The 14,825-nt window shown below is 50.5% G+C and overlaps 1 protein-coding gene across 1 annotated transcript; it reads left to right on the top strand.

The window, feature by feature from the left end:
• The first annotated feature begins 5,339 nt into the window (after nucleotides 1-5,339).
• PIANP (PILR alpha associated neural protein) lies at nucleotides 5,340-14,550 on the top strand. The gene is made up of 6 exons (XM_013958057.2): nucleotides 5,340-5,411; nucleotides 11,866-11,934; nucleotides 12,081-12,646; nucleotides 12,803-12,884; nucleotides 13,164-13,391; nucleotides 13,606-14,550. The coding sequence occupies exons 2-6, from the start codon at nucleotides 11,918-11,920 to the stop codon at nucleotides 13,625-13,627; spliced, it is 915 nt and encodes a 304-aa protein (XP_013813511.1). The 5' UTR covers nucleotides 5,340-5,411; nucleotides 11,866-11,917; the 3' UTR covers nucleotides 13,628-14,550.
• Nucleotides 14,551-14,825: the final 275 nt, after the last annotated feature.

Raw genomic sequence — 14,825 nt, 5'->3', positions numbered from 1 at the left:
TTTTAAAGTAAATCTCATCATACTGGGAGGTTATGGGTTATTACTTCTGAGTGTTCGGGGTTTCTAATTGTCTCTGTAACCACCTCTAGCATCATCCCTCTCTTCTCCTGATTTCAGTTTGATCTTCACAGGATGAAACCACCATCCTCTCCCTGCCGTAGAGCCACCTTCTTTCCTGCGCCCTTACTGTCCCACTTTAAAGCCCATAGAGTTATACTGTATCATTACAACTTGCTTGTGTCTTTACCACTGCAGAATCTGAAAAACTTGTCAAAATGCTGATGACGTTTTTCCCAGTTCTTCTCCAAATGTAGCCCAGGTCACATCTTCTGAGATGATTTTCACAACTGTGTGTAAGCACGACAAACTCCTAGCCAAAAGCTTTTTAAGGACAGAGGAGGGTGGGGTGAATCTCTTGGATAGTAACACTATCCAGAAAGTTTTGAGCCCTACAACCCATACTTGGTTATTGCACACAGGGACATAAGACCTGTACCTAATTATACCTAAGGCAGCCTGGTAGTAGTTGCTTACAGAGGAATTTCAGAAGAGGGTAACTGCATGGTAACTCTTCCTCCCATATGCTCTCATAGCCTTCAGGAATTTGCAGATCAGGAGCTATCTTCCAGACAGGCCTCCAGTTATGATTCAAAGACTTCAGGAGACAGAGGATCTTTCACTTCACTTGGTAGTTTGTTTCTGTGATTAATCACCCTCCAGTCACTAGCTCTTGTTATTCTCTGCCAGCATACATGGTAGACTTTTCCCTAGGAAGGAAGTGATACTGTAGTCAAATCATGTCTCTTTCTGCTTTTTGATAAATTAAACAGATTGACCTCTTCAAACTACTAAGATCGCCAGCCTTCAGATCATTTTCGATTCAGTGTTACTTTTAAAATATGGACCACAGAGCAGCGTGCAGTTTTCCAAGGTGGGATTCACTCGTGTCACAGGGAGAGGTGTAATAATCTCCTCACTTCTCTTCCTTAGTCCAGCATTTGCATGCCAGGGATCACGTCAGATTCATTGCTGCAACCTGGCACACCAGGCCTGTGTTGATTTTTCTGCCTGTTATGATCCCTAAATCTTTTTCCAATCACCTCTCCTCAGGACTGAAAGTTCTCTGTAGATATGGAAATTTTTTCCTGTTCATAGCTTTGCAATTTGCTCTTGACTATCTTAAAAGAAGTTTTATGTGAATGACCACCTTACTGAGAGCAGCAGGTCATACTATGCTGGTTCTAGCCTCATTATTTTTAACACTCTAACAATATTTGTGTCATCAGCAAATTGTATCAGTGTGAACTTTATATCTGTTCCCTGAGCACTGAAGAAAATGGTGAATCATGCCTGACCCAGGACTCATTCCTGCAGAGGCACCTAAGAAACACTGCTGCTCAGTGGTGGACTTCCAGGGACAAGCCCCTTTGCATTTGTAGGTAGTTGAATGCAGTTAAGCAGCTCACTTAATTTCCTGATCTGTTAATACTGCAGAATGCTTTGGGGTATTAACACTTCCAAAAGCCTGGATAGATCTAAGCTGTCACCTTTTCCAAACAGACCTGTAGTCACATCAAAGGCTAACAAGAACAAAACACATTTATGCAACAAGATCAGTTTCTTACAAAATCATGCTGATTGGCATTAACTGAAGAATCTCATATCAGTTCTTCTGTTGCTTTGCCTGGAAATTTTCAGGTCTTCTGTTTGCTCTTCACAAATACTGGCAGAACGTAGCTCTTTTCCAGTCTTCTGGGATGTCTCTGGTATTCCAAAGCTTATTAACCAGTTGCTCGGTGAGCAATGGAACCAAGGAAACTGGGTTCTCTATGCATTTGTGTCCTATATTTTCTATACTTCCCACTAGCATACCCCAGCTTCAGCCCAGGTCTCTTGATGACACCCTTTCTGTCAGCTGCTGCCTGCTTCCCCAAGGGCTTCCAGTCCACCCTCTCCCCACCACTACCTTTCATTTCTTGTCAAATCCCTTATGTTCCCCCCATAATCTACTCAGCTAACCCTCTACAGCTCTTAGCCCTTTCCCCTTGCCTATGGCCTATGTCATTGGGCTCTTCCTTCCCTACTCTCTGACATAGACATCTTCACCTATATTTTCTCCTTAATTTATTTTTGCCTGCTGGTTGGACTGCTTTGACATGCGGGTTTTTGCCCAGCAGCATGGCTGAAGGCTTTCAGGACAGCCACCGAGAGTGTCTCTTTCTTCTGTCAGGCTGCCAGTATTCATACAACTTACTGGAACTTACTTACCTTTTAGGCTCTGGTTCTTTTGTCAAATTTGGCTGAAAGTGGCCCATGGGTTCCACAGCAGGGCAATTGACAGACAAACAGATGGACAAACTTCTACAGATAGCAGGGCAACCACATGAGGCTCATGGCCCTTAGGAAACTGCTAAAAAGCAGTGGGTCAGAGATCGCCTCAGCCACTCAGCCTCAGGACTCTGGTGTAATTGATCTGTACATGATGATTTAAAAGTGATTATGCCTAACAGAAATAACAGCCTCATGTCATTGGGTATGATGGGGCAGGAAGACATTTCATTGTCCTCACATGACGTACATTGATCCTGCTCCAGATTCTGATCAAATACACAACAGAAATAATTTCTGCATTTTTGTCTTCTTTCTATCACCATATCACCTTCGCTTTAACACCTTCAGAGTAATACTTAATATCACTCTTGTATCCTCTTCCCATAACTACCCTACTGCCCCTCCTTCAACCTGTGTGTTGGACCACCTAACACCATCTCTTCACTCAAACTTTCCTGTAATTTCACATTAGCCTTCAAAGGAAGGCTAACATGACCCACCCCATTCAGAGTACCTCCTTAGCCCCATTCTGACCTGTTTGTCTAAATTGAAACAATACACCTTTCCTTTTACATCACGTTAACCTAGAAGAATGGCATTAGCCCTTGAAGCTCGCTGGCCCCATCACCCTAGTGGTTTCCCTGACTCTCCACCCATCTCTCCCAGGGTTTCCTTGATCTCTACAGCATCCTCCTCCATCCTCTCTCCTATCTCTGGCTCCTTCTGCTTCCTTCTGTGGTTTTGCTCTTCAGGGGCATTTTCAGTGTTTGCATCATTTGGATTTTCGCCCTTTAACTGACCTTTCCCTAGTTGAATTTTCTCATCTGTTTGTGCTTCCCAATTATACTAAACACATTCGTCAGAATTTGAAAAGGTCAGAAAGAGCCTGTGTGGCTGATGTAGCCACTTCCGGAGCTTTTTGGTAGTAAGCCCCCTGCCCTGTTACCCTCAGGTGAGAAGGCAGGAGACAGGCAGTGCAGAGAGCAAGAAAAGCTGCACACCAGGTTGCACAGCATTAGGGTGGGTGGTATGCAATGGGGAGAAGTGTGTCTTGGCTCCGCTCTGGGCTATCACTGGCCATGTCTATACTAGTGGTTGCTTGGGATGAGTGAGATGAGGATTAGCTGAGTGAGGTGTGTACAGATCATTTGCACAAGCCCCAGGAGGGTTATAGATGAAAAACCTGGAGAATGAGACAGAAGTCTGGATAATGTCTGACATAAAACCCGGTGTATGTGAGGGGGACCAAAGGCAAGGGGCTCAGAGGTGTTGACACACAGTGACGCTGTATCACACAAACCCAGACTGTGATGACTCCCCAACAGTCCCATCTTCCCAGATGGGTCCGACCTTCCAGTGACTCCAAGCATTAACACAATCACATCCATGTGCTGATACATCCAAAGAGACATGCACAAACATTACTCCCCAAACACGTGAAAAACCCACTGACCCTCCAAAACGTGCTTACAAAAATATACACGAGACACAAACATCCTGACACATAAGAGCTCAATTCAATTTGTTTTACTGGAGTGGGAACTCAAGGCCTGACAAAGAACAATAGACTTGGACCCCTCAGGTGTCTGTCAAAAGTTGGCACAATCTGTTCCAGGCATCATGCTGTGCACGAGCTTGGTACTGTATGTCCATTTGTTATCTGTGTCCACTCTTGATGCAGTGACAGGCTGCTTTATAGCTCAGTGCTGTCTCTACTATTTCTTTCTCTTTTCCCAGGGTCAGGCACAGTCTTTCCTCATCACTTTATGATGAAAAATTTGATTGTTTCTGAGGATCTGAGGAAATTACTTTCTGACTCCCTCATATTTCAGACCCTGGAGTGGAAAGTGTCTCTTCTGTCTTAGTCTTTCTTCTCTCTCCCATTGGTTGTTCAGCTGCTCCCTTCTGATTTGGACTGTGCTTTCTGTTTAGTACTTGATGGTGGAGGGAGAATTTCCCTGTAAAATACTGACTCCCTCAAAGGCACATCCGCTAGTTTCTTTAATTTCATCCTCACCTCCCTACTATTCCCCAACGCAGCCCATTGACCCCAGGCAGAAACACTTGTGTGTCCCATGCCATGTGTGGGCGGCTTGGCTGTGCCCGTGAGGCTCGGCCGCCCCGCATCCCCGGCCTCGGCCCTGCCGCCGGCCCCCGCCGGCCCGGGGGGCCCGGAAGACCCGAGTCCGGGAGGCCTGGGATGCGGGCAGGGCGGGCAGTGGTGGGCCGGGCAGCGGCGCCTCCGAGAGGCGGCAAGCCCGGGGGCGACTTCGGTCGTCTGCCCCCGGCGGGGGCGCGGCGGGGCCGGGGGCGGTGGCAGGGGGAGCCCGGGGGGGCGGCCGGCGGGAGGGGGGATCCCGGGGGGCCTCCGCCCCCACGGACAGACCCGTCTGGGGGAGGCATTCACCGGAGAGCTCGAGCGACGGGTCCCTTGGAGACACCTCTCTCCATAGCAACCTAATCGCTTCCTGTGAAGATCCCGAAATAACCGGCAAGACGGGAGAGAGGGAAAGGAGCAGACAGCTAGCACCGGGGGAGACGGCGAGAGCCGGGGGGTGGGGGTAGGTCCGGCGGGCGGCCCGGCGCGGGGGCTGCGGGCAGCGCAGCGCAGCGCAGGGCAGGGGTGGGAAGGGCACCGGGCATCGCGCCGGCTCGGCGGCGCAGTGGCCAGCGGGGTCCCGGGCGGAGGGAGGCGAAGCCCCCGCGGGGCTGCCGCCCCCAGCGCGCCCCCTCAGCGCGCCCCGCCGGGCGCCCCTCGGGCTGCACCAGGCTGGGGTGCAACGGAGCCAGCCCGCACCCGCGCCAGCAGCCATGGGGTTAACGGGAGGCAGTGAGCGAGAGAGACAGAGACAGAGAGAGAGAAAGAGGGGCTGGACCAGTCCTCGGCAGCTGTTTATTTCAAGGCATCTCTCTCTCTCCCTCAGCCAGGGCTCAGTCTCATCAAACCTTCCTCCTCCTCCTCCTCCTCCTCCTCCTCTCCTTCCTTCGTCCTGGCCATGAAAGGCATCGGCAGTGGCAGCTCTGCTCCCCCAGCCTCGTGCTCTGCCACCCCAGCTGTCCCCTACTCATCTCCCCGCAAGGTAAGTTCATCCTCTCACCCGGGCTTGGGGGACGGTGCAGGGATGGGGGCTGCAGGGACGAGGGGCAGGGAGGGACGTGTGCCCATCTACAAGTCATCTCTCCCCATCTCCTTCCCTGTGTCCTTTCTCCCTTTTTCTTTCCCTCTCCCCCTCTGGGCACTCTGTCTCTCCCTCTAGCAGGCTGTCTTCTTTCTTCCCTGCCCTCTCCACCTCTTTCACTCTGGGGCAGGGCATCCCCGAGGGACTGGGTGGAAGGCACATCCCAGGCATTGCTGCTCTCCAGCTCCTGGCTCCATCACAGACCTGTTGTGCTGGAGCACTGGAGCCTGCGCTGAGCAAGGCGACTTCAGCCAAATTGGCACAGCTGAAGAAAGGAAACGGAGGGGTCAGTCCTTCCTCCTGCCTGGCCAAGGGTGCACCATGCAATGAAGAGCAATTCAGATGCGAAGATTCAGCACCTTAAGCACTTGGATGCCCAGGAACAGTAGGACACTGGGAGACAGAAGATTGGCAGACTCATGACATGTATTGCAGGCAGGGACTAGATGGCAGGGGACTAGCACCCCAGAGTGCTGGTTGGGAGTGGGCCACATTCACAGTTCCCCAGTGCAGGGAGGCTTATGCTCAGAGCACTACTGATGGGGTTCACATGCCCATTCCCTAGACACTGAAATGTCCAGATCTGTGGATACCATCATCCTTCCAGCTTTGGATCATGCCCCAGGGCCCTAGCCTAGAATTTCTATACCCAGCTCACAAGCACTTGCCCTGGCACCCTGACGCAGGAATTCCCATTGGCAATCACTGAACACTGCAAGATCTGCAGCCCCTTGCACTAGTACTCGGCGAGCACTGTTAGTCCCTCAGTGGTCCTGACTGATCCTCCTGGGTGCTGCCACCAACCTTCACAGACTCGGACACCAAGTAGAGCAGTCTGATGTGAGCCACCATTCAGACTGCCAAATCCAGCCCCCAAATTCAGCAAGGTTTCCCAGCTATGTCCCCAAGCCCCACACATGGTGGGAACTCATTCCCCAGATGGGCTTGACATCTCCCACCCCAGAATGTCAGCATTTGGATTCACACTCCCAGCTGTTCAGCCTCACCTGAGTGTAGCAGACTTGCCTCCCAGGGGCAGCTGCTCTGGGATTCTCCTTTCCCTCCTGTCCCCAATACAGCAAGATGTATAACCCCTTTCCATCAGTGCTGAGGTTCATGTTTCCTGCTATGAAACCAGGAATGACAGCATTCTGTGTCTTGGGCCATGAACTCCAGGATGTCCTGGCCCACCAAGAAAAAGATAGGTGTGGGGTAATGCCCTGGGACACCAGGCAGTGTGGGGGGGGGTCTCGCTGCTGGTGTCTGTGCTCAGTCCACTCAGTGCTTGGAGACAGCTGCTAGGTTTCATGGTCCCAGATTACAGTCTCATGTCGATGGCTGTCATCATAGCCTCTAATGCTGGCTAGGAGTTAAAAATGACAGCCAACCTAACACGCTCTCTCTGTGAGGAAGGGTGCGTCCTCCTTGGGTTTGTTTTGTTTTTTTTATTACTATTTCGAGTGGGATCATTGCTGTGGGGGAGCTAGGCAAAGAAAGGATTTGCATGAAGCTCAGTGCTGCGGGGTTGCTAATGGCGAACGTTATTTCAGCTGGCAGTAGGTTTCATAATCTTGGCCCAGCTCCGGTGAATGTTCTGTTCCTCGGGTCATAAGGCTCTTTCCCCTTCCTTCATCCCTTCCCCCTCTCCCCAAACTGGTTGGCAATTTCATTGTTTCACTGGAACATATCTGTCATGTGAGGTCATCGCTGCATAAGGAGAGGTGATTGATTGCTTAGGTCACTGAGGCCTGTCCCATGCTGGGCTTTGAATACTAGGTTGGAGACCTTGAACCGGACTCTGTGTTCAAAGGAGAGCCAAGGTGGGGTGCAGAGAAGCACCGTGATGCATTCCCGGCAGATTGAGTTGCTGAGCAAACAGACTGCTGCATTCAGAACTAGCTGGAGCACTCTGAGAGCAGACGGCTTCATTCCTAGAGGCACAGTATCGCAGCAGTCAAGCCCGAGATGTTACGAAAATACAGATAGATCATCATCTGCAAGCCGAGTCAGACAGAATCGGGTTCAACTTGCTTCTCATCCCCAGATGGAAGGAGACTACCCGCTTCTCATTAACACATTTTGTGTGTGTTCGGCTTCATCCAGTTGCTCCTCAGTCAGAGGCTGATCTCTGCTAGGCATCAAGGAAGCTGTGAGATTCTCAGATTTTAAGGCCAGAGGGATCATTTTGATCATCTAGTCTGACCTACAGCATAACATAGGCCAGAGAATTTCACCAATTTCATTTCCTGCATCAAGCCCATAACTTCTGATTGAACTATCATGTGTCTTTTAGAAATAAAGCCATGTAAAGGCTTCAGGCAGTAGGGAATACACCAGCTCCCTAGGTAAATTGCTCTAGTGTGTGACCCTCTTTATTAATAGGATTGTTCCTCATTTGAATTTGTCAAACTTCAGCATTTTGTAACAGAAGGTTACAGATTGCATTTGATATGAGAGAGCTACAGAGCTGGTATTACCTGCGTGCGGCTGGCAGCTCAGCTCTTTTATTCTCATGATAGCTTTTATTCTGAATAGAATTGATCTTTGGGACCACTGTATACAAGACTCCTGGACATGGAGAAGGAGTTGTTCACAGTGGATCTTAGGGCGTCACCAGAGCGCAGTAGAATCTGAACTCTGGAGCTCCGGGTGTCACATTCATGGGTTAGTCTGTGCTCTCTGCTCAGACTGGGAATGCAGCAGGCTTTGCTCCTAGGCTTTAGTTAGGATGTTAATTCCCAGCCCCCTTGGTGCACTGGGATACATGCTTTGGGGCACAGCTACCAAGATCTGCTCTCTCAAGTCCCAGCAGCTGTGGTTCTGGGCTGCAGGAGATTTACAAAAAGGGAGGGAACACAGCTGGATCACTGCCATTGGGGAACAGCAATAGGATTTGTGCTTCCATCCTGCAAATGCAGTGAGATCAGTTCCTGATAGATTAGCCCCAGGGATCTCTAGTCTGGATCTGTAGTGGGGTCCATATGCAATAACAAAGAACAGTGAAATTCCTACTCCCAGCTTCCAAGCACCAAGATTCACAAACTGAGCTCAGTGAAGTGCCCTGGGGAAATAGCTTTGTCATTCACACTCTGTCATCTGTGCATAACAGGTTACCAGAACACTGTGGTGAAGGCCCCATATCTAGAGTGAAAATACACAGTTCCGTGTTTGGAACCTGGGAGCAGCCCTGCCCATCCTTATTGCAACTAAACCTGGGAAACAGACCTGAAAGCAAGAGCTACACCATGTGGCACTGGTGCAGAAATCCAATCTCTGCTCCTGCACAAAAAGGCCTCTGAAGTTCAGGTGCAATGATATTGGGATTTATACTTCCGGGTCAAAAGAGCATTTGAGTCCCCTCATCCTCTTCAAAAATTTACTGTTTTGTTCAGTATCTTTATACAGGGCTGAATCAAGGGCATTTGTTATACTTGCCCTCAAATGCAGCAGGATCTGTGTCCAAGACACCATTCCAGCTGCCAGAGTCTAACTGCAGGATGCCCCAGACACATTTTATCTGCTGCTTTGCTGGCAAGCCACAGGGACATCCAAGCTCTGTTTTGCACATTAGTCCTCATGCACAGGGGAGTCCAGCCCTTACTGTCTGACATATCAGAGTCCAAATTCCTCCTCCTTGGTGTCATGGTATTCCTGCTGTGGGATACACCTCTGTGCTTCTGCCAGCTCTTGTGCAAAACACATTTGGGTGTATTAGTGCCAGGACACACTCTCAATCTCCAGTCACAATATGATCAACAAACCATAATATGTTGATTGATGCTTACATGTCTCAAACCTGCACTCATCCGGAGCCAGCTTTTGGGTACAGGCACCAGGAATCACCTTCTCTTCACCATCTGCAGCACGATCTAGGCAAAAAAGTGTCTTATTCCTGAGATTTACACTTAGTTTTCAGGCTGACGTTATAACAATGTTATGCGTACATAAGGAGACCAGTGACCGGCGTCACTCCTACCCCTCAGATCCAGTTACAGGCATAACCTGCTTCTAGGGCTGAAATTCAGAAGAGTGAATGTGAAGGCAGTGTATGTATAATTTGGCTCTGCAGAGATTCTTATTCCCAGTCTTTAAACCCTGGGAATCCTTGACCCAGGGTGCTGTTGCTGGAGTTCATAATCTCAGCCCAGAAGCACAGTGAAGTCTCTGTTGCAAGATACTAGTGAGGCAATTCATACCAACAAGCAAGAGCATAGGGAGCTGGGTGCCCCAGCTCATCAGCATTGGGATTTGCAGACCAGCACTGTGTACCTACATCCAGGCATGTCTCTCCAAGGTAAGCCACCTATGCAAGGAGGAATGCTAGCACTTACATGCACGCACCCAACATACCACGCTACCCCAAGGGATTAGCATTGAGGTTTACCTGCACCTGGGGAGGATTTCCATTTCAGAGATTGTTTCACATGGATTCACATGCTCCTGCGCAAAAAGTCCACACCTCCAAAGATCAGAGTTGTGACTGATAATGCCACACCACAAGCACAGCAGGCTCTTTATACTGGGGAACTAATGTCTAGTATGGAGTTCCAGACATGACCATGGGCACCCCAGGCCAACTTGCAATCACTCACAGTGATTTGTGTGCCCCCAAGCCTAGGGATTCATGCGGTGAGATCCCTGACACTTGGAATTCACTCCTTTTCCAAAGTCCAAAAGAAGTTCTGTCACATATTTGCATTGCCAGACATGATCCTCCATAGCAGCGTGATCATAATCCAGATGGCCAAAATCTTGCCAGCACAGGGGAGTCTCTGGCTTTGAAAGAAACTTACTCCCTTCTGCTGCCTCTCTGTACAGATGCTTTTTAATACTTAGTCCCCTCTAAGGCTTAGAGATTCAGGAGCAAAGTACAAAGAACTGCTGAGAATAGCTGCTGCTTTCTCCTCATCTTCATGTCAAGATCTCTCCAGAGACTGATCTTGCCCTGGAGGGAAGGGCAGGGCACATTAGCCAATGATTCCTTTTTTCCTGTGAACTTTGTTTAAATATTTAACAGAAAGAAACTAAAAATATCCCCAGTTAATGCGGCAGGAGCTAGACAGCTGCTCACTTCTGTTAGTGTTCCTCCTCCTGACCCATCTGCTCAGGTGCACATTATGGGATGTGGGTCCCTCTACCCACAGCAAGCACCAGGCTCTTCCCTCAGAAGGTGCTGCAGGGTTCGCTTCCCTTTAGTTAATCACTTGGGTTAAGCAGGAGGGGATGATAGCAACTCCTTGGGAGCTGTGAGTGCTTCAAGGTAGAACACAGTTGTCTCAGGCCTGGTGTTGGCAGGGTGTTTGGTCTTTGTGTTGACTCCCATCTGAACTCCCCTGGCCAAGTACCCCCTTTTCTCTATCCCAGAAGGCATAGAAGGGCAGAAATGTGGGTTGCCAGCATTCATGCTTTCCTTTTCACAATGAAGGAATGAGCTGAATATCTTGAATGATTTTTTTTTTGTGTGAGGTATTTGTTGCTGCCAGAATCCCGGGTCAGGCACATAATAGCTCATCAGGGAAGGGCTAAGGCTGTGCTGTGCCCTGCCAAAGGAAAGGGGCAGACAGCATGAAGGGCAACCAGGCTGTAGCCAAACTGCAATGCCAGAGGGTGGCATGTGGCCAGCGCAGAAATCCAGCCTGGGGAACCAGCCCTTGTTCTGTGTTACCTGTGCTGCCTAGCACTACTCAGTGACGGGAGGTGGGAGAGACTTGGGAGAAATAGGGGAGAAAGAGGGGGTTGGAACAGCAGAGAGGACACTAAGACAAGGAGCATGGAAAAGTAATTCCATGTTCACCAAGAGAAACGTAAATACTAAATATTTGATAAGCATATTTTTGGTCTTAAATTCTTTAGTAAGGCTGGACTTTTCTCGCTGATTCACTCTCTCTTTCACAATCTTCTTTGTTTATCACTCTTGTATTTCCCCTCTCTCTCCCTCACTCTGACACACAATGAAGAGGATCTTTCTTAATAAATGGATTACACGCTCTACACTATAAATAAACATGGGAATTAAGATGCCAACTTGTTCTAGCGATAAGCAAACAAAGATGCTGAATTCTCCTCTTGGTCCTCAGACAGAAGAGTCTCCAGGGAGCCTGTGCATGTGTCCTGGCACGTGTGCTTGAGAGACTGCTTGTTGTTCTCATGTGCGTATGCTAATGTGTGCATTTCTGTGTGGCATTTGGGGGAGATGCGTCTCTGTACGGGAGAGTGCACGAGCACAGTGGGCTAAGGAGGGTAGATGTGCGTGTGTGAGGGCTCTGCACCGCTCTGCCAGCTGGGGTCAAGTGTTCAAGGTGGCTACTCAGTCGTCACAGAGGATGCAGTTAAATCTCTCTCTTTTGCCTCTCAGTGAAGATCATGAGAGAGGATCCTGGCTGAGTGAAGACACTGTTGCATCTGAGATGGAGCCCAGCGCCTGGTAGGTTCATAGCTTCCCACATCAACCAGCAACGCGGGAACAAGATGGGAGTGTGGGTGATGAGGCTGCTCTCAGCTACTCCCAGCTTGGCCTTTCCAGCAGGAAGGACATTTCAGATAACTCTCTTTTTCCTTTTCCCCCCACAGCATGATGCTTCCACTAGTTTCCTGCATCCACTCACTGCAGCTGTGGCATTTCCTGCTTCTGCTCTTGGCCTTTCCTCTTCCTGCTGTTTGGTCTCTTCGTTCTCGGGGCCCTGTGGCTGCTCGGCCTCTCTGTACCCGTCGAAGTCCCTCTGCCCCTCGGCCCATTTGCATCTGGGACAGGATCTTGCTGCCAGAGAGGGATCTGCGCTTCATCCTACTGCGCCAGCGGTCCCTGCCCTCGCAGGGAGCAGAGCTGCGTCATGTCGTGCGGCTGAGGCGCCAGGCTGTGGGGGCCCGGCCCGCCACCCCATCTGGTTTTGAGGATGGCATGCCCTCCTCCCAGTATCCCTGGGCCATTGTGTGGGGTCCCACAGTGTCAGATGAGGACGGAGGAGATACCAACTCAGCCAACCCGGGCTTTCCTCCGCTGGGTTACACCTTTGTTTCACCGCACGGGATGGCAACGGCTCAGCCCAACTCCCATTCGCTCCTGCACAACGCGGGGCTCAACCTGCGCGAGACCCCGGCCACATTGCGGCCCTTCTTGTTTGGGCCACGGGGAGAAGGTAAATCTGTTCTTTGCTTCTTTTGCCCCCATCCTTACAGAGGCAGCTCCTTCTGCAAAAAAAAGAAGTGCCCCAGCAGGAGGCTTCCCTTATGCTGCTGTTCTCCAGGGATTGATGTGTCTCTCACATTCCCTCTTTCCCTTCTCCGTCTCACAGGTGTGGACCCCCAGCTCTATGTCACTATCACCATCTCCATCATCATTGTCCTGGTTGCCACTGGCATCATATTCAAGTTCTGGTGAGTGGGGTTTGGGGGAACGGATGTTGTTTCTTAATGGTGCTCTGAGAGCACCATCAGTGTCTGCAAGTAGGCGCAAGGGCTGTGTGCTTTGTTGGATGAGGAAGGCCTTTGATCTAAGGGTGCGGATCTGGTGCCGTAAGCCCTCGGGAGGTTTGGTGTGTGGCTACACTGGGCCCTAAGCTAAGCATGTTGGAGTCCTGTGAACCCCTCTGTCACTGAGGGTTGAGGCATGTCTGAACAGGCACTTTTCATCTCACTGCTCCTCTTTCTCCAAAGCTGGGACCGTAACCAGAAGCGCCGGCGTCACTCTGGGCAGCAGAGTGGGGGCAGGCAGCAGGAGAGCCAGCAGCCCCTCACGGACCTGTCCCCCACCACCGTCAGCATTTTGGGGCCCTACAGTGACTCGCTGGCCCCCACACCAGAGGCAGAGGAATGCAGGCAGGGCCAGGAGGGCATGGAGAAACTGGGGGGCCACGGAAAGAGCACTGCCTTCCAGCTCAATCGGTGAGTGCTGGCAGGATGTCAGCGAGCCGGGAGGGAGAGGGAGTGTGGGAGCAGTAGGGGAGCAAGAGAAAGGCAGGCGAAGGAAGGGCAAGGCAGTGTGACTCTGAGAAGTGCCCATATGGACAAAGCAGCATCGGTTAATGGGGGCTCTGGGGCAGTGTAAGTATGAGCAGCTCCCATCTCTAATTCTTTTCCAATTCCATTCTCCCCCCAGAATCCCACTGGTGAACCTGTGACGCACAAGGGAGAAGCAGAGCTGGCTCCCCTCACCCTCCTGTCACAGCTGGGGAGCACATACTTCTGTCGCCTCTGCTACCCCAGGAAAAAACAATCTTCTTGTGCCATGGCCCACCACCACCATCACTAACTAAACAACCAAACCAGGATTTACCTGGGCAATGGACAAGCTGGGCCTCATTAGTCTCCTGCTGGGGGAAGGTTGGGGACCCCCTCTACGCAGGACAGGATGACGAGAGAGTGGGATGGTGGGAGGGGAGACAGCTGTTGGTGTTGTGAAAGCTTAACCTCCCCTGCTCCTCTCCGAGCACACACGCACACACACACTTTGATCTCTGTGACTCTCCCACCAGTGCATGCCTGACATTGGGGGTAGGGGAGGTGGAAAGGGGTACCCCTGTCCCCATGGGCCCAAACCCCTCTGTGTGTCCCTTTCCATGTCGTGTGCTTTGAAGTGAACCTGGAGTTCAGTGGCTGCAGAATTCCCTGCTGGGGCTTAGTCTCTCCTGAGCAGGGATCCAGGTGATGGCAGGTTCTTCTGTTCCCAAGGCCTTGACCTTCTGGAGGGCCCAAGAGTGGGTGAATATGGGGAAGAAGAAGCTTACACAGCACCTGACCCTCCTCATCAACCCATTTCCTTGAAGGAAACATGCCTCCCACTTTTAATATTCACATCTTTCTGTTTTCTTTCTGCCTAACACTACTCTGTTTTCTCTCCTCAGCCTGTATCTTCCTTCATCTCTCAATCGCCATTTTTTGTTTCTTTTTTTCCCCCCAATTTCCCTCCCCCCCCACTTCTCTTGCCAGTTAAGCTTGGAAAAAAAGTTCCTTTCACTTTCCAAATCTTTTGATCTCTTGGAAGCCTCCTTGCTGTCTCCCTCAGTCCCCTCAATCTCCTTCAGCAAGTTTTTATCTTTACTCTATGGTGATGTTTTTCAGAAAATCTGAGGCGAAGCCCATCATGTAATTAAGCAAGCATCCTGTACACTGGAATACTGCCAAAGCAGCTGAAGTATGACACACAGACGTAGCTGGGTATTAGGAGCTTGGATTTCACTGGGCTGGGGTAGGGAAGTGCTTTGAGATGCTCATGTAACAGGCAACAAGCAGCAGAGATGACTGCGCTTTGGATGACAAAGAGCAAGTTGGCAATGACCTCTGTGAACATTTGGAGGGTTGCCATGTACTGCTGGTAGG

The sequence above is a fragment of the Apteryx mantelli genome, chromosome 1 (assembly GCF_036417845.1).
Source record: "Apteryx mantelli isolate bAptMan1 chromosome 1, bAptMan1.hap1, whole genome shotgun sequence".
NCBI classification, from domain to species: domain Eukaryota; kingdom Metazoa; phylum Chordata; class Aves; order Apterygiformes; family Apterygidae; genus Apteryx; species Apteryx mantelli.
Note: the sequence above shows the minus strand (reverse complement) of the source record. Positions and strands in the feature narration are given on the sequence as shown.